The 19,194-nt window shown below is 38.5% G+C and overlaps 1 protein-coding gene across 8 annotated transcripts in view; it reads right to left on the reverse strand.

The window, feature by feature from the left end:
- The window catches only part of AP2B1 (adaptor related protein complex 2 subunit beta 1), a 147,275-nt gene that overhangs the window by 86,832 nt on the left and 41,249 nt on the right, over window positions 1-19,194 (reverse strand). For all 8 annotated transcript variants that reach the window (XM_054670950.1, XM_063798696.1, XM_003953061.6 and 5 more), the window contains exons 6-10: window positions 13,888-14,078; window positions 11,629-11,850; window positions 10,971-11,091; window positions 10,750-10,845; window positions 2,016-2,131 (exon numbers count right to left, since the gene is read on the reverse strand). In XM_054670950.1, coding sequence (XP_054526925.1) covers window positions 2,016-2,131; window positions 10,750-10,845; window positions 10,971-11,091; window positions 11,629-11,850; window positions 13,888-14,078 — 746 coding nt within the window. The remainder of the gene's footprint in view (window positions 1-2,015; window positions 2,132-10,749; window positions 10,846-10,970; window positions 11,092-11,628; window positions 11,851-13,887; window positions 14,079-19,194) is intronic.

Here is a 19,194-nt window from a genome sequence, read left to right on the forward strand (position 1 = left end):
TACCTGCACTGACTTATTTCTCCAAAGAAAGAAGTAATTAAAATATTTATTTTTACATATCTACAGCTCTCTCAGGCTTACCATGTTGAATCCATCTCCTTGGCTAATGTAGTTTTAACGATTAGAATGACCCTGTATAATAAATTAGATGTGGACAACTAAATAGCACACTTAACTAAGTATCTGCCTACTTTTACTGATTAAACCAGGCTCTTGATTGCTTTCTTAAACGTAAACCGTCCTAACTCTTTATTAACCATAAACCAGAAATGGATACATTTCTCTAACAATCACATTCAGATACACATCTTCACCCTTAATAAGTTTAAATGTCGGGCACAGTGGCACAGGCCTGTAGTCCTAGCTACTGGAGAGGCTGAGGCAAGAGGATCACTTAAGCCCAGGAGTATGTGTCCAGCCTGGGCAACACAGTGAGATCCTGTCTGAAAACAAACAAACAAAAAAGTTAATTAAAAAAAGTTTAGGCTGGGCACAGTGGCTCATGCCCATAATCCTAGCACTTTGGGAGGCCGAGGTGGGGGGGATCACTTGAGGTCAGAAGTTCGAGACCAGCCTGGCCAACACAGTGAAACCCTGTCTCTACTAAAGATACAAAAATTAGCCGGGTGTGGTGGCAGGCACCTGTAATCCCAGCTACTCGGGAGATTGAGGCAGGAGAATGTTTGAACCCGGGAGGCAGAGGTTGCAGTGAGCTGAGATCACGCTACTGTACTCCAGCCTGGGCAACAGAGTGAGACTGTCTCAAAAAAAAAAAAAAAATTTAGAAACCGACCCTCTTCTTTATTGGGAGAGTAGTAAAAGTATGTGGTTCTCTTTCCAAAATAACTATTTCTAAAATTTTAAAAATATGCACAATGCTTAATAAACCACTACCTTGCCAAAATATATCTACTAATTCTTGAGCCCACCACTAAGCTAATTTACTACAAGCTGCTTCATTTAACACTATCTTTAAAGACGATCAGAAGTGGGCCGGGCATCGTGGCTCATGCCTGTAATCCCAGCACTTTGGGAGGCTGAGGTGGATGGATCACCTGAGGTCAGGAGTTCGAGACTGGCCTGGCTAGTGAAACCCCGTCTCCACTAAAAATACAAAAATTAGCCAGACATGGTGGCATGCACCTGTAATCATAGCTACTTGGGAAGCTGAGGGAGGAGAATCACTTGAACCCGGGAGGCAGAGGTTGCAGTGAGCTGCGATCGCACCACTGCACTCACCTGGGCAACAGAGTGAGACTCCGTCTCAAAAAAGACAATCAGAAGCTCTATGAGTGTAAGGCAAAATGAGATTTAAGATGCTTATAAAACCTGCTTTTATTTCATTTTCAGATTCCTTAATTACTTTTTTTCAAAAATCGAATCTAAAAAAGTATTTTTGCTTCATATACTAAGAGGCCCTCAATCTGAAAAACTTGTGAAGTAAAAATGCAGTTTTTTTTTTAATATATCTGTATGAGAATAACTACAATACTTCAGAAAAGGCATGAGACTGATAATGTTACATGTTCTGTAATTCTCCACAATGTAGCAGGTAACATGCAAAGTAAATAGCACAGCTGTTCCCTTCCTGGCTTTTATGGTAGGGTGCTATACGATATATCATCCAAACTTATACATTTCTGAGAAGAAAAGGTGCACAATCATTAATTATGTCTGGATAACAGGTATAAACTGAGATTATGCCTGAACAACCTAGAATATATAGATATCCTATTTAACAGTAACTTTGCCATCAAAGAATCTGGTTAACTTTAATATATGCCAATAGACAATGCATATTCAGGCAGAGCTTCAATTCTTCCTAAAGAAAGAAAGCAGAGTGAAAACTCAGGTTTTAATCCCTGTGCTAACCATTTTATGTTTCCGATTTTTGATAAAGTATCCTATTATGACCAGGAACATTCAAAAGAGTAATTCTTACCTAGGCAATTTCAAAGTGCCTTAAACATTTCCTAAGTAATTTGAGAAAGAGGGGTAAAGGTATTTGGACATACTTGTTGGGGTATTTGCGGAAGATGTCCCTGATGACAACAATTGCTTCTTGGACCACATAATTCACTTTGGTTTGGATTAGATCAAGCAATGTGCTTACACAGCGCTCTGCAGATTGCTGGGAAGAAAAATACAAAAAATGAGAAGTCAGATGATCTATGCGATAACACCACCTCAACATAAAAATTTGGAAACATGCAGGTGCATCAACTAAACCAAACTAAATGATCAGGCACTTAATTTGACCAAGCTGTACTACAGGCTAGATACCAAGCTATATGATACAGTTTTATTTATTATTTGAACTGATAGGTGAATCAGTTCAAATGAATCCTTTGAATACAAACAAAAGGATGTTCCTCATGATGTATAAACATCTGAAAAACATTTATGTCAGGGATATTAATTTTCAAATAAAATTCTCATCTCAACCGTACTGCTTTTGATTAAAAAAAAAAAAAAACTACCAAGGCTAGGCGTGATGGCGCATGCCTGTAATCCCAGCATTTTGGGAGGCTGAGGCAGGTGGATCACCTGAGGTCAGGGGTTTGCGACCAGCCTGATTAACATGGTGAACCCCGTCTCCACTAAATACAAAAAAATTAGCCAGGCGCATGCCTGTAATCCGAGCTACTTGGGAGGCTTTGACAGGAGAATCGCTTGCATCTGGGAGGTGGAGGTTGCAATGAGCCGAGATCGCGCCATTGTACTCCAGCCTGGGCAACAACAGCAAAATTCTGTCTCAAAACAAAAAACACAAACAAACAAAAGGCCAGGCACTGTGGCTCATGACTGTAATCCCAGCACTAGCACTTTGGGAGGCCGAGGCAGCTGGATCATGAGGTCAGGAGTTCAAGAACAGCCTAACCAAAATGGTGAAACCCTGTTTCTACTAAAAATACACAAATTAGCCGGGCATGGTGGCAGGCACCTGTAATCCCAGCTACTCCAGAGGCTGAAGCAGAGAATTGCTTGAATCCAGGAGGCAGAGGTTGTAGTTAGCCGAGATCACACCACTGCACTCCAATGTGGTTGACAGAACGAGACTCCGTCTCAAAAAACAAAACAAAACAAAACAAAGCAAAACAAAAAACTACCATTATGGCCAGGTGCAGTGGCTCGTGCCTGTAATCCCAGCACTTTGGGAGGTGAGAGGTGGGTGGATTACCTGAAGTCAGGAGTTCTAGACCAGCCTGGCCAACATGGTGAAACCCCGTCTCTACTAAAAATACAAAAATTAGCCGGGAGTGGTCACACATGCCTGTAATCCCAGCTACTTGGGAGGCTGAGGCAGGAGAATTGCTTGAGCCCGGGAGACACACAGGTTGCAGTGAGCCGAGATCGTGCCACTGCACTACAGCCTGGCCGACAGAGCGAGACTATGCCTCCACCCCCACCAAAAAAACCTACCATTACAGCAGTATGGCAGAGAAGCAGAGTGACATCCAATCACTGTATATACAAAAAGTCCAGAAACAGAGAAACACACACACCCATCTTGGATAGCCAGGAGATAGAAGTAAGAAGAATAAGCCATCGTAGGAGGAAAGAATAAGAATTAAAGAATAAGCCAAAGTAGGAGGTCTTTAACTGAAGTTCATGGATGAGTGGAGATAGCAGAGGGTGTCTTTAAACCTACTGAAATGAAATTGCCAAATTTTGTAGGAGCTTTCAAGCATATTTTCCAGTGAGTGGGTCTACAACTTCCATTACATTTTCAAAGTTACACATGATCCAAAACACTCCAAAGAACTGTAGTACTCGACAATTTACCAATTTTGGGGCTATGAAACTTAAAAGTCTATGGCATTAGATAAACAACAATTTTCCATAGCCTATAATTAATCTATAAAATGGAGTTTTATCTGTTAATCTTTTATTAATGAAGAGAATATGAGAGAATACAGGTGAAAAAACAAATGTACAGAAACTATAAGTGATCATTTTTAAAAGAGAGAGATACCAGAACAGAGACCCTAAAAGTCAAGGACCAGCCTATCATATATTACAATGTACTATAATGGGTCACTCCTGCCTCCTGATAAGATGCAACAGGAAGTACAGAGAATCACCCAATAGGTATTCTTGCTAAAAATTCTGAACAAGAAAATTACCAAGCCTCTAGATTTAATTATTTAAAGAGGATGGAGGAACAGATAAAACTGCATCACTAAGATACAACAGCCAAATCCAGACTGTGGGAAATTCTATAAGCCTAATGACCTAGTTTCTTCAATACCTGGCACCAAAATAAGTAAGTAAAAAGACTTAAGAGACACATTATTCAAATGCAATGTGCAGACCTGAGACAGAGTCTTACTCTGTTGCCCAGGCTGGAATGCAGTGGCATGATCTTGGCTCACTGCAACCTTTGTCTCCTGGGTTCAAGCATTTCTCCTGCCTCAGCCTCCCGAGTAGCTGGGATTACAGGCGTGTGCCACCATGCCCGGCTAATTTTTTTATTTTTAGTAGAGACAGGGTTTCACCGTGTTGGCCAGGCTGGTCTCGAACTCCTGGCCTCAAGTGATCCGCCCGCCTCAGCCTCCCAAAGTGCTAGTATTACAGGTGTGAGCCACAGCGCCTGGCCCAGACCATATTTAGATTTTCATTTGCACAAACTGTAAAAAAGACATTTTTACATAATTAGGGACAATTGAACGTGGACTGAATATTCAATAAAATTAAGAATTATTGTTAGTTGCTGGGCATGGTAATGTGACAATATATTTTTTAAAGTATCTTATCTCTTAGATATACACACTGGACTACTTGAGTAAGATGATATATGGGATTTGTATTTGCATCCCACCCACCTGAAGGAAGAGGAAGAGGGAGAAGATAAAACGGAAACAGTTAACATATCAGTATTTGCTCAAGATGGATGATGACTACACAAGATCTCATTATTCAGTTTTACTTTATTGTACACCTGAAAATTTCTGTAATAAAATCTTTAGAAGTACTATAACAATCTAAACCACTATAAGCAATTTAATAAAAACAAAATTGTACCTTGAGATCATTTATATGAGGTCATATATAGGATGGTTCTGCTGTACCATGAAATGATTCTGCAGTCTTTTTTTTTTTTTTTTGAGACACAGTCTCGCTCTGTCACCAGGCTGAGTGCAGTGGTGCAATCCATGCTCATTGCAACCTCCCACTCCCTGGTTCAAGCGATTCTCCTGCCTCAGCCTCCTGAGTAGCTGGGATTACAAGTATGGGCCACCACGCCCAGCTAATTTTTGTATTTTTAGTACAGACAGGGTTTCGCCATGTTGACCAGGATGTCTCGATTTCCTGACTTCATGATCCGCCCAATTTGGCCTCCCAAAGCGCTGGGATTAGAGGCATGAGCCACTGCGCCCAGCCGATTCTGCAGTCTTTTATGTAGTTCTGTCCTTCTTCTGATTCTATTTATGTCCTCTATTTTATTCATTTTCAGCTATTAATTCCTTTGCTGTTATTGCAACAGCAAAACAGTTGGAAAAATTTAAATATGCTATATTTATTAATATTATAATTGTTATATTAATAAATTATGTAGTATGTAGAATATGGGCCACTGTAAGCATTGAATTACCATAAATTAGTAATACAAGTAAGTGCTTAGCACAGTGCTTGATATAAAGCTCATATTTAGTAACTCCTTAGTATTATCATTAAAATGAATACAAATAAAAGGATGTTACTCATGATGTATAAACATTTGAAAAACATTTATGTCAGGGATATTAATTTTCAAAGAAAATTATCATCTCAACCATACTGCTTTTGATTAAAAAAAAAAAAAAAAACTACCATTAAAGCAGTATGGCAGAGGAACAGAAGTAAACATCCCATCATTGTATATACAAAAAGTCCAGAAACAGAAATACATACAAAATTCAGTATATGATAAAGACAACATTTCATAACAGTAAGGAAAGAACAATTTGTTCTGGTGTTTGATCCACTCTACTCATATCTTTCACTAAAATTATTTCCTGGTTGATTAAAATTACCCTTAAACATATAAAACAAGGGCTGGGCGCAGTGGCTTACACCTGTAATCCTAGCATTTTGGGAGGCCAAGGCGAGTGGATCATCTGAGGTAAGGAGTTCAAGACCAGCATAGCCAACATGGTAAAACCCTGTTTCTACTAAAAATACAAAAATTAGCCGGGCGTGGTGGTGCATGCCTGTAATCCCAGCTACTCTGGAGGCTGAGACAGGAGAATCACTTGAACCCGGGAGGCAGAGGTTGCAGTGAGCTGAGATTGCGCCATTGCACTCCAGCCTGGGCGACAAGTCAAGACTCCATTTCCCCATCACCCCCCAAAAAACAAATAAAACAAAATCATTGCCATAGAAGTAAAAAAAAAAAAAAATAGTGAATTTTATATAACTTTAGGTGAAGCACAATTTTCTAAGTGTGCCACTGAGGAAAAACACTGACTGAGAAAAGCTGATACAAAAATCTAAACTTCTGTGCATCAAGAAAGCAGAAGAAATCTAAAGGACAACAAACTAGGAAAATAAATGCTAACTAAAAGAAGGGTTAACATCTCAATTACAAAAGACTTTAAAACAACAATGTGGAAAAGATAACATATTGGAAAAACGTGCAGAGGACATGAGTGAGCAATTCCCAAATGGCTAATAAGCATAACTGTTATGAAAAAATGTTCACTTCAACTAGAGTTCAAAGATTTCGTTGCAAGGATACTCCTTATACCACCATTTGGAAAAAGAGTAGAAACAACTTTAAGGTCCTATAATAAGGGATAAAGTTACAAATTCAGTAAGTTATGAAGTAATCACATGTTATGTCTATAAACCAGAAACTAAAGATGACATAAATTTTTCTTTATAATGTGGATCAATGTCCATGATATTACTAGTAAGAAAAAAAAAAAGTAGAGGATAAAACAAAGTAAATAAATAGCATTTGTGGAATGATTTCATTTTTATAAAAAAATACATCTTTGTATAGAACACTATATAAACAATGATATAAAATGATGTCTACCAGATTATGTCCACTGCATATCTGAGAGAGTGAAACAGAAGATGGGGGAAGCGGGGTACCCCATTTTTTGTTTAACTTGTTCTATAATTATATATAGTAAACAAATATGGTTTTCCTAATAGGAAAAATATGTTTTTTGTCTTTAAGAAATGACACACAAACCAGTATTTTATTCTAATATATAAAAATCAGAAATAGTAAACAGAAAATAACCAGAAGACCAGGAAGTGAAGAACTCCTGGTCTTAACCTAGTGCCTCAACCTCTCTCCTTTTTAAAACTGAAAAGGACCAGGAGTTTGTTTACTCCTGAAAGAAATAGGCAAAAGTTACTGAACAAAAAAATAGCACCATAGGATTGCTTTTTCAGTGCTATTTATTTGCTCAACAGCTTGTTGCTTCCCAAAGCTATACAGAAAGTTCATTACAATTCTTATGCTGCTGATTCCTGTCCCATGGATGAGTTAGTGCAAACAGGCAATCATTGCCTCTCCTGGTCCAATTAACTGTTTGGCTTGGCAACTCTGTCAAACTGAAAACCTTCATGGCTGAAACAGTTATAGGAAAAGTTCTAAGGTAAATCTGGGTAATCTGAAATGACAGCACTAGATAAGACAGGATTCCTGAAGGGTGACCTTAAGTTTCCTGAGAAAGTTCATTCCTCACATCCTGTCATACTCCCATCAAAGCACGCTTAGTCAAAGGAAGAAGTAAAAGCCATCAGAAGTCTTTTCCAGAAGATTATGGAGAACCTTTCCATTAGTCACAATAGATGACTAACAGCCTTGAGGAATCTAGATGCTTTGAGAACACTTTCTAGTAATTCCAGGGCTAGAAAGTCTGGGAACTTCAGAATAAGATATAATTTTTGTATTACTGTTTACAGCTTTGTCAGAGAGGTAGGTCATAAGACAATGGCAGTCTCGTGGAAAAGATGGCTATGTACACTAGTGAAGAGAACAAAACCACCTTACTCTTATGCTACCAAAATCTCTCCGAAAATTATCTACATTAATACTAAGTAGACGGCTAGTAAGATATGTTAACGTAAAAAGAAAAGAAAAACAAGTTGTGACGTGTGGTGATAGTGGTAATAAAAATGACGTTAACATATCAAGATCCAACAAAAAGACTTTCCCATTTCTCCAATGAAGAGAAACATTAAATATCTGAATCAAGTGAGCTAGCAGAACCAGGAATAGAACCCAGGACTAGCTAACTTCTTGCTGTAACAGCCTTTCTATTAAATTATTTATCAACAGAAACTACATGAAGCAGCACTAAACTGAAAAAAAACAAGGAAGGCCAATTAGGAACAGGTATTTCATAGAAGATTCTCTGACACACACCTGCCTCCTTTTGTTCCGGTAAAGTACTGGTCATACTGTACAAATTGTTTTCGTATTCCTGAGAAATCATATGGTCCAATCCTCTGACTCTAGGCAGAACTGCATATAATCAAGTAGCAAGAACAAACATGGGGCTCTGAACCCATAAAAACAGTGAACAGAAGCCACTGTTAATTTCAACAAATTTCTGAATGAGGACAAACAAATGGAGGACTGCTGACTGATGAAGCAGGGCAATATAAATTACAGCCCATAATACTTACCGGAAGGCTGCAGCCAAGCTAGAAACCAATCTGCCCTCTAAGACCAGATAGGCTCTTCAAGAGGTCTTCCATGTAAAGATAAACCCCCTTCCCTAAAGCAGAAACCTGATAGTCGACAGCCTTGCCTATGTATACAGAAGTCCTAATCAACTTTTCTGTTACCTCTTTCTTAAACAGAAACGAGCTGCACTTTACTGTATGCATGGTATACATCTCAATTAAAAAATTATATGTATAGATATGCAATCATCACCAAAAAATATCCGATAATTAAATTCAAAGTGCAGAAACAAAAAAACGAATCATTCATATCCTCAGAGATTCAAGAAGCTACTGCAACCACAAAAAGAGGAATGCAAGGAAAAATATACCAATAACAAGAAATAGGGAGGCTGTATGGAATGATGTGCAGAAGCCAGAAAAGCAATCAGTCAGAGTAGAACAAACAAGAAGACAGAGGACTGCAAAAGAGAAGGGTCTAAGACAAAAGAAAGTTTACAGATTTGATATTATGCTTAAGGAACAGGAATAATATAGGGGCATGATAAAGACACACATGCAAGAAAAAAAGAGGCAATTAAAGAAACTCCAGGGCCAGGTGTGGTAACTCACACCTATAATCTCAACACTTTGGGAGGCTGAGGCAGGCGGATCACTTGAGGCTAGGAGTTCAAGACCAGCCCGGCCAACATGGCAAAACCTCGTCTCTACTAAAAATACAAAAATTAGCTAGGTGTGGTAGCGTATGCCTGTAATCCCAGCTACTCAGGAGGCTGAGGCATAAGAGTCGCTTGAGCCCGGGAGGCAGAGGTTGCAGTGAGCCGAGATCATACCACTGCATTCCAGCCTGGGCAACAGAGACTCTGTCTCAAAAAACAAAACAAAACAAAAAACCTCCAGAAAAAAAAAAGATGCTATAAGAAAGAAAATGTAATCATTTGCATTACATTGGCCCTAAATATTTACACAGTCATAATATGCATAAATTTTGCAAGCCAACAGTTGATAGAATAAGAAACAAAGGCATATTATTTCAATCTACCATGATAATGGATATAGGAACAAAAACCTTCATTATGTAACTACACTGGAAAACAGGAGACAGAAGTGGGAATGGTGGGTGTATGAAGTAAACTTCTTATAGCAGATAGTTAACAGAAAAAGTCTATGATAGGTAAATTAATAAATAATAGCATAAGAATATTATTGTTGTTCTTTTTTTGAGACAGCGTCTTGCTCTGTCACCCAGAGTGAAAAGGTTTCAGGCTGGAGTGCAGTGGCACAATAACAGCTTACTACAGTCTCAACCTCCCAGACTCAAGCAATCTTCCTGCCTCAGCCTTCCAAGTAGCTGGGACTACAGGTGTGTGCCACCACACCCAGCTAACTTAAAAAAGTTTTTGTAGAAATAGAGCCTTACTATGTTGCCTAGGGTGGTCTCAAACTGCTGGGCTCAAGCAGTCCTCTCACCTTGGCCTCCCAAAGTGCTGGGATTACAGGTGTGAGCCACTGCACCCAGCCAAGAATATTATTTAGAGATATGGCAGCCCAGTCATGTCTCCAAATCCATGGGAGATTGGTTCCTGGGCCCCTGTGGATACCAAAATCCATGGATGCTTAAGTGCCTTACATAAAATGGTATAGTATTTGCATTTATACACATCCTCTTGTATACTTTAAACCATCTCTAGATTATTTATAATACCTAATGCAATGTAAATACTATGTAAATAATTGTTATATTGTTTAAGGAATATAGACAAAAAAAGGTCTGTACATGTTCAGTATAGACAAAACCATCCTTTTTCTTTTCCCCTGAATATTTTTGATCCGCAGTTAGCTGAATCCACGGATGTGGAACTCATGGATATGGAGGATCTATTTTAATCAAAAGAATAACTAAAAGCAAAATCAGAGTTAAAAATATTCCCTCTGAGAAGAAAGTCTAGGTAGGGAAGGGAGGAACCAGAGACAGCTGCTTTCCATTAAAAATTCTTTAACATTGAAACTGTGTGCTTTATTATTTTGATAAACTTAAAAATTATTTTAAAGAAAAAAGTGAAGAGAACTCTCAGAATCCCCAATACGTGATCCTAACTACCATCAGACACTTGCCTCCACTTTGATGGCACACCGTCCAATGGCCCGCACAGCTTTTCGAACAAAGTCAACATCCACCTCTGTAGCATATTCTTTCAGTTCTGCCAGAACCTGTTAAACCCAGGAAGTGGTTAATCATTAAGGATTCTCAAATAGCAATCTCACAGCCTAGCTTCTTTAAAGGCCAGACCTTAAGAGCTAAATCATCATCAACTTGAGTCTGCATAAAGTCTGACCTGAGCAATGTTGGCTTGAGATGCCAAACGAATCATGATGTCCAACTTCTCTAGTTTAACATAGATGGGATCATTGTACTTCACAAAGAAGACTTTGATTTCCTGCTTCAAGATTTCAGGCCTAGGGTACACAGAAACAGAAGAAAGGAAGGTGAAGGCATATACTGATATACCCTTCTGAGACTGTATTAATACCTAATCTGTGCCTCTCTGCTCTCCTCTCGCTCCACTCAGGCAAAAAAAAAAAAAAAAAAAGCATAAACTTCCTTTATACGCCTCTATTCTTATCAGTTCCACTTGGCAGATTATTTTTATCCTTTTTAAGCATCAGGGCACATGTTGCCATGAAGAACTGCTAGAACAACAATCTGGCTCTAAACTACAGCCTGAACCATATCAACCAGGCACTAGACAGTATATCAGAAAGAGACCCTTCAGAAAACAAACTGGATTGTGGAGCAACGCATGGCATTTATTATAGAAACACTGTAATATCAACTGTTAGCCTCCTGGTGCTAGGCAAGCAAGTTTTTCTGCCATATAACATTTTCATTTCCATATATTAAAAAGAGATTAACACTAGCCTAATTAACATTGACATTATTAAGCTTAATGCAAACTTACAAACACTTTAATCAACACTTCGCTATTTCCCAACCTTTTCTGGACAATTAAGTTGATGTTCCTCAGGGCGACATACTGCACTTCTGGCTCCCCAGACAGCAAAGTGACAAGTGGAGGGGCTAACTTCTTCAGCAGCATATTGTAGTAGTCAGAATCCTTAGGTAACAATTCTAGAAACTTCATTAGGACTTTTACCGCTGAAAGCACCACTGCTGAGTTGGCATGGGATAGCCGGGGAGTTACCCGCTCACAGATGCTGAGGGCGGAGAATGAAAATTAATATCATGAATTATAATTTATTTGCTGAATTCATTCTATAAGGTAATATGTCAGAGTCTAATGGCCAAGTATCAAAAAATTAAAGAATTAGTTAGAAAAGTCAAAGCTCCATGCTTAGGTAAAATTGGGATCCAACAATGCAGAAGCCTCATTCTCAGCAAACTACAGGCAGAGCAGGGACATAAGAAGACTTCAGGAAACCAGCAATAAGGGATGTTCAAACTGGAAAGAAACTAGCAATACCCAAGACACTTGAGCTCATACCATTTACCTTCTTGTTTTATAGTCCTCTTTGTCTCCCCATATTATGTTAGGGCTCCCTGTCTCTCAGCCCATTTCTACTCAACCTATAGGAAGTCAAATTAAGCATTCTGAGAGTTATTTCATAGGAAGAGACAGCAAACCCAGTTGTGGCTGAAGATTTCATTGTAAGATACAGAAGGAGGCAGGTTGGTAGGGAAAACAATCCAACCTCCTCTCTTAAGGATAATGAGAATAAGGGACTCTCTGAAAAGGGTTTGTTTTTTAAATAGCAGGACACCACTACTATATTTTCCTGTCTCCCCCCTCTCCTAGCCCCTGCCACCTACACTTACATGCCTCATAAAATGGTAGATATTTAATTATCTGTTGAGCGTTCTTTAGAAATTAATCCAATTTTGGTAGCTTGGGCAACACAAGTAGCTAACTTACTGTATTAAAGAAACAAAATAAATAGGCTGTACTTCTCTCTTCCTCCTATTCCTGACTTCCTTTGGGTCTTTATATGAATGCCACCTTCTCAGTGAGGTCTTCCCTGGCCATCCTTTAAAAAGAAAATACAACCCCTCACCCCCAAATGCCCAGCATTTCTTAGATTTCTTCTCTACTTTACTTTCTTGTTAGTACTTATCACCATCTCACATATTACATATTACACTATCTATACATATTATATTATCTATACATATTATATATATTCCTACCCCCATCCTTCAGAATAAGTGATCCCAGAGGGTCATGACTTTGTTCACTGCTGTATCCTCAGAGCCTGGAACACTGCCTGGCACACAGTATGCACTTAATAAATATTTGCTGAGTGAGTGAATGAATGAATGTGATGTCAATGGCCAACAGAAGAAAATAAAATTCTCAGTAAAGTTATTTCCAGACTATATTTGTACTTTCAATGATGGAAAGAAACTATCAGAGTGAGCTCTAGTTCAGTCTAGAGGGACAATTTCCCAGATAAGTGAAGATCACTTACATTCTAGTAGCTTGCAAATCAGCTTCAGCCAGACCAGTTCTTAAATACCATAATTAAAATATACCAACTTTAAACCAACTTTAATGAAGAGCCAACATTTCTTCAGAAGTACTTTGCCTAGTACAGTGCCTGCATATACAAAATGCTCAATAAAAATTAGGGATAATTCCAACTTTGTAAACTAAAATGTATGTATGTGTAGATGAAATTTAGTAGTCAATTTCTAATAACCAAAGAAAATTTGCAACATTACATGGTAACAGGCTGAGCAGAACAATCTAGGTGTGCCTTCTAAAATCTTCAAATTCAGACTGACATGGTTTCCATATCTACTGGAAAGCAGGGTATATTCTGCTGACTTTAACATACTCTCTCTCATACTGAATTATATATACAGGTCAGCTCAATAACTAATATGAAGCCACTTTCTATATATCTAATAGAATGAAAAATCTGTCACCCCAAAGAGAGATACTCAATAATCTTTGCTGGCCAAATGGCCAAGAACTGTGCATGGGAGACGTAAGACGATAAGAGAGATTTTAGCAGAAGTAACTGTATGAAAAACATACATTTCTTAGAAATAGTTTTGCATAGTTTATTCTACCACCTAAAATATTCCTAAATCCAGAGAGAAAATACCCTGGAGATAGCAATATCTACCCCAGAAGCCACTGACCTTCCTCAACAGATTTATTCTAATAGCAGACTCCAGAACTTACTGAATCAGGCAAGACTACCAGAAAGTAGCCGGGAAAACAGACTGACCTCTGAGCCTCCCGATCATCTTTAGGGTTGTAATTAGACAGGCAGTCCAGGATGAAAATCTGGCCCCATTCAGTGCATTCATTCAGGGCTGTCAGCAGCTTATTAATGTTCTGTGGGTTCAGATCAAGTAAGTTGCTGTTTGGGTGAGACTCACTGATTTCAGATAATGCCGCTACGGCATTAGCCACCACCTGGAAAAGAAGGGGGTATGACCTTGATTCACCAAGAACAACACTTCATCAGCCTTCTCTGGGTCATTTCACGGATCTCAATTCATAACCATTCCTGAACATTTTACCTAGTCAGATAGAAACAAATAAATCACTTCAAAACATATATTAAACCACCGATGATATTATATATAGTGGTAAGGCAACCCAGAATTAAAACAATTCATATATTAGCAGAGTCACATGTTATTTAATAGGAAAACATACATTAACCATGTTAACAGCACTCAAAACTTTCAAAATCAAGACATATGAATAGCATATGAAAAATGACAAAGTCTGAATATGAAATATGTACATTAGGCAACAGAGAGAAAAATCTAGGCCAAATAATCTTATAGTTGTGTAGCTGTATATGTATGGGTTTGGGGGAGGTGACACCATTAATCATACTACAAGTCTTAGAGTGAGAATATGTGGGCCTGAGACCCTAGTTCACTAGTATACAATGCTGAGAGAATATGTAATCTCTGTGAAATTCAGTTTCTTCATCTGAAAACGAGATAATTTAATCCACCTCACAGATTAGTTTTAGTTTAAGGATAAGATCAGATGACATATGTGTAAGTGCTTTCTACAAAGCCTTATGTAAATTTAAGGTGGCTGGTTATAATACCATAATTCATCAAGTGTAAGCTACAGTTTTTCACATTAACACCTTTGAAACTGGGTTGCATTTTATAATCAATGGCCTGTCAGTTCAATAGGAAGCATTTTTCTTTCTTAGTAATACAGAAAATAATAATACATCTTATAATCAGTGGCATTAAAGATTCAATGAAATACAGTATTTCAAATGTATCCTTCTTTCTGAGTAGGCACACATCTTGGCTCACTGTAACCTTCATCTACCGGGTTCAAGGGATTTTCCCACCTCAGTCTCCCAAGTATCTGGGACTACAGGTGCATGCCACCATGCCCAGCTAATTTTTGTATTTTTAGTAGCAATGGGGTTTTGCCATGTTGGCCAGGCTGGTCTCGAACCCCTGACCTCAGGTGATCTGCCTGCCTCAGCCTCCCAAAGTGTTGGGATTACAGGTGTGAGCCACCATGCCCGGCTGAAAAATTGCTAACTTATATTAGAAAGTACACTTGTATCCTGACTCACAGATCTGGGAATCCATTTAGCTGCAGGAAGAAAAGTCAACACTTTATCAAAATTACAAATTAATTCTAAGAAATCTACAAAGGAAGAACATCTAAAGTCATTTAAAAGTTGCAAAAATACTAAAAAAAAAAAATGCATACATACAAAATACTATATATTGTGGCCTTGTACAAGTAAATTTAAGACCATGTTTTGCAGTGAGGTTCCCAGATGCTGATGAAAGATTAGCAAAGTGAGGCTGAATATAAATACTCTCCAAGTATAAGTTGGCTGGGCGTGGTGGCTCACGCCTGTAAACCCAACACTTTGGGAGGCTGAGATGGGCGGATCACTTAGGTCAGGAGTTCGAGACCAGCCTGGCCAACATGGTGAAACCCTGTCTCTACTAAAAATATAAAAAATTAGCTGGGCATGGTGGTGTGTGCCTGTAATCCCAGCTACTGAGGAGGCTGAGGCAGGAGAACTGCTTGAACCCGGGAGGTGAAGGTTGCAGTGAGCCAAGATCACGCCACTGCACTCCAGCTTGGGCGACAGAGTGAGACTCCGTCTCAAAAATAAATAAATAAATAAATATTCTCCAAGTATAAATGAGACGTGATAGGAGACAAGCTTCAGCAATTATATATATTGGAAATATTCTCAAAAATGTAAAACCATTGTTAGTTCTTACTGAAGTCCCTTAATAAAAACTAGAGAAATTAAGATTTGTATGATTATCCTTTTGTTAGCAAGGGAAGAAACATAATGACTACAATCTAGCTATTGATTTTAGTATTCACATCATCTGTGTAATCTTCAGATTATCCCAGCATATGATTTTATCTAGAAGATAAATGTCTACAGAATGAGATTTATTTAACAAATAATATACTTACAACAATGTCCATTATTATGTAAAGGATAATGATGCCACAAATGCAATCATCTCAAGCTATACTTTGGTGATCAGAACAAAGATGCTAAGATGAAAAATCAGAGACTCACTTGGTAAATATGGTTACAGATATACTATTTTATACTTGTTAAGACAAATCAGGAAAACTTATCTAGCCCACCTACTGGATGGTAACATGTATGAGGCTCTTTTCTGACTTAATTTTTGTTTGCTAACTCTATCATCAAGCATGAGAAAAGCCATAAAGAGAGAAATAATAATCCCTTCCATGTGCTTCACATGCAAGAAAGATATTTTATTTCCCTTGCACAACGTACTTAGTTGACCTTATTATAGTCTAAAGAATCAAAGTATCATATCAGAAGGCCAAATGCCTGTTTTGATTTATTGCTGCCAACACATACCCAGTCTTGGTTACCAGCTGTCTGAAATAAATTACCACTTCTGTCAGTGAAACCCTTTTCATGTTTAAAAAAACAAAAAGATTAAATATAAGGTCCAGTAATAGGAAATATAGACAAAGAAAACGAGAGAAGGGGGAGAATTAAAAACAGCAATGGGGAGAAAAAGACCAGAAGAATGCTAAACAGAATGAGCAATTAGAAATCCTCTGTTATTATAGGCAACTGGAAATTAAACCAAGTGTATAATGCACCTAATGAAGTGTATGGTCTGATGTTTAAATAGGCAATTGCCACTTATCATGACATTAAAACAAGAAACGAAATGGAGAAAAGTAAGTCTAACTTAAGGATCCAGAAAGATCAGATTAGATGATTGTTTAGCAAAGCCTGCACAAATAAGAGAGATCACTGCCAAATGGTGACCGTCCAGAGGAGATGCTATCCTACCCCTCTATACCAAAACTCTAATGTTTCTCTAAAATTTCTTGAAGTTCCTACCATCCTATCTCTACACTTCCATCTCCTAATCTCCACAGTCAGACTGTTACATTTTTAGCAACATACTGAGGCAGGCTCACCAGGCAGCACTCTCAGTTTTCCTGGTCCGTAAGCCGAGTTTCTCTCACTCTTCAATGAAAACTTAAAATAAATCAGTCGCACTGAATCTAAAGTATCTTAAAGAAAAAGACTAACTTTGAGACAGCAACTGGGTGGCTAGAGAGTACATGACAACTCACTTGTCAATGTTTATACTGTTTCTTTGGAATTCTGTACTATGAATATATATTGTTCCGTTTTTAAAATAAACTTTTAAAATAATAGATTGAAACTTAAGATTTACTTCCTCTTCCTCCAGAGTCTTCTCTAGACAATAATATCACAAAAGAACACATCCAACCCTTACAATAACTGCCTTGACTCACCTGTATACTAAGACAAAGGTGTGCTTCTTTCATTTGAACTATTACTTTGATTTAGAACTGTTAACACAACTATGTGTAACACTTCTCCTGTCAAAAAATTGGCATTTCTCTTAGGAAATACTGACAGAAAGAGAACAATGGTCTTTTAGCTACCATTTCAGAAAAATTAGAGTTTCCAAGAAAAAAAAAATTGTATTTTTTTAAAGAGACAGGGTCTCACTCTGTTGCCCAGGCTGGAATGCAGTGGCACTGATCACAGCTCACTGTAATGTCAAACTCCTGGACTCAAGTGATCCTTCCACCTCAGCCTCCTGAGTAGCCAAGACTACAGGCTTGTACCACCGCACCCAGTCAAGTTTCTTAATTAAATTTTTAGAGATGGGGCTGGCTATATTGCCCAGGCTGGTCTTGAACTCCTGGTCTCAAATAATCCTCCCAGTTTGGCCTCCTAAAGTGCTGGGATTACAGATGTGAGCCACCATACCCAGCCAAAAAGGGGGGTTTCTAGAGAAAGTTTCGCTTTAAAAATGAATTTTTAAATAGGATTTCCTTGGGGTTTGTTTGGTTGGTTGGTTTTAAGAGACAGGGTCTTGCCTGTCACCCAGGCTACAGTGTAGTGGCATAATCATATAGTTCACTGTAATCTTGAACTAGCAGATGGGACCACAGTGCATGCCACCATGCCTGGCTAATTATTTTTTTTGGTAGAGACAGGGGTCTCACTATGTTGTCCAGGCTGGTCTCAAATTCCTGGCCTCATGCAGTCCTCCCATCTTGGCCTCCTAAGGTGCTGAGATTACAGGTGTGAGCCACCATAAGGTACCTGGCCTACAAATAGGGTTTCTTAAGAGAGCTTCCTCAGCACAAGTTGATTTATAAAAAGTTGGCATCCAGGTGACAAAGGGACACATCTGCAGCATTAAAAAAATAAATCCTTGGCCGAGCACGGTGGTTCACGCCTGTAATCCCAGCACTTTGGGAGGCTGAAACAGGTGGATTACTTGAGGCCAGAAGCTTGGGATCAGCCTGGCCACATGGTGAAACCCTGTCTCTAATTAAAATACCAAAAATTAGCCAGGCATGGTGGTGCATACCTGTAATCCCAGCTACTCGGGAGGCTGAGGCACGAGAATCACTTGAACATGGGAGGCAGAGGTTGCAGTAAGCCAAGATCACACCATTGCACTCTAGCCTGGACAACAGAATGAGACTCTGTCTCCAAAAAGATAAAAGTAAAATAAAAAACTAAAAAAAATCCTTTATTCATCTTGCCTCCCAATTATGGTAAATTCTATTCTTGGGGAGACTGCAACTAAACATTCCCCACCCCTCACATCCCCTCAAAGAGCTAACCCAATTATGTATACTTTACATAGACAGATATTAAACACAAACATATATATAAAAGCAGCATATGTAGATGTGTAAAATCATACTCAATCCTAGACAAATCTTTCTCTGCCTTAATTACAGACTTCTCTTCAATATGGTATTTCCTTATGGACCTGTGGAATCTGCTGGTTTTTTTTTTTTTTTTTAAATAGAAACAGGGTCTCACTATGTTGCCCAGGCTTCTCTCAAACTCCCGGCCTCAGGCAATCTTCCTGCCTTGGCCTCCCAAAGTGCTAATATTACAGGTGTGAACCACCATACCCAGCCTGAATTTTTAATGATAAGCAATTTGTATTTTTACTTACATTATACTATTAGAATGAGTTTTACAGAGATAAAAGACTGGAATAGCTAA

This window comes from Pan troglodytes, chromosome 19 (assembly GCF_028858775.2).
Source record: "Pan troglodytes isolate AG18354 chromosome 19, NHGRI_mPanTro3-v2.0_pri, whole genome shotgun sequence".
NCBI lineage: Eukaryota > Metazoa > Chordata > Mammalia > Primates > Hominidae > Pan > Pan troglodytes.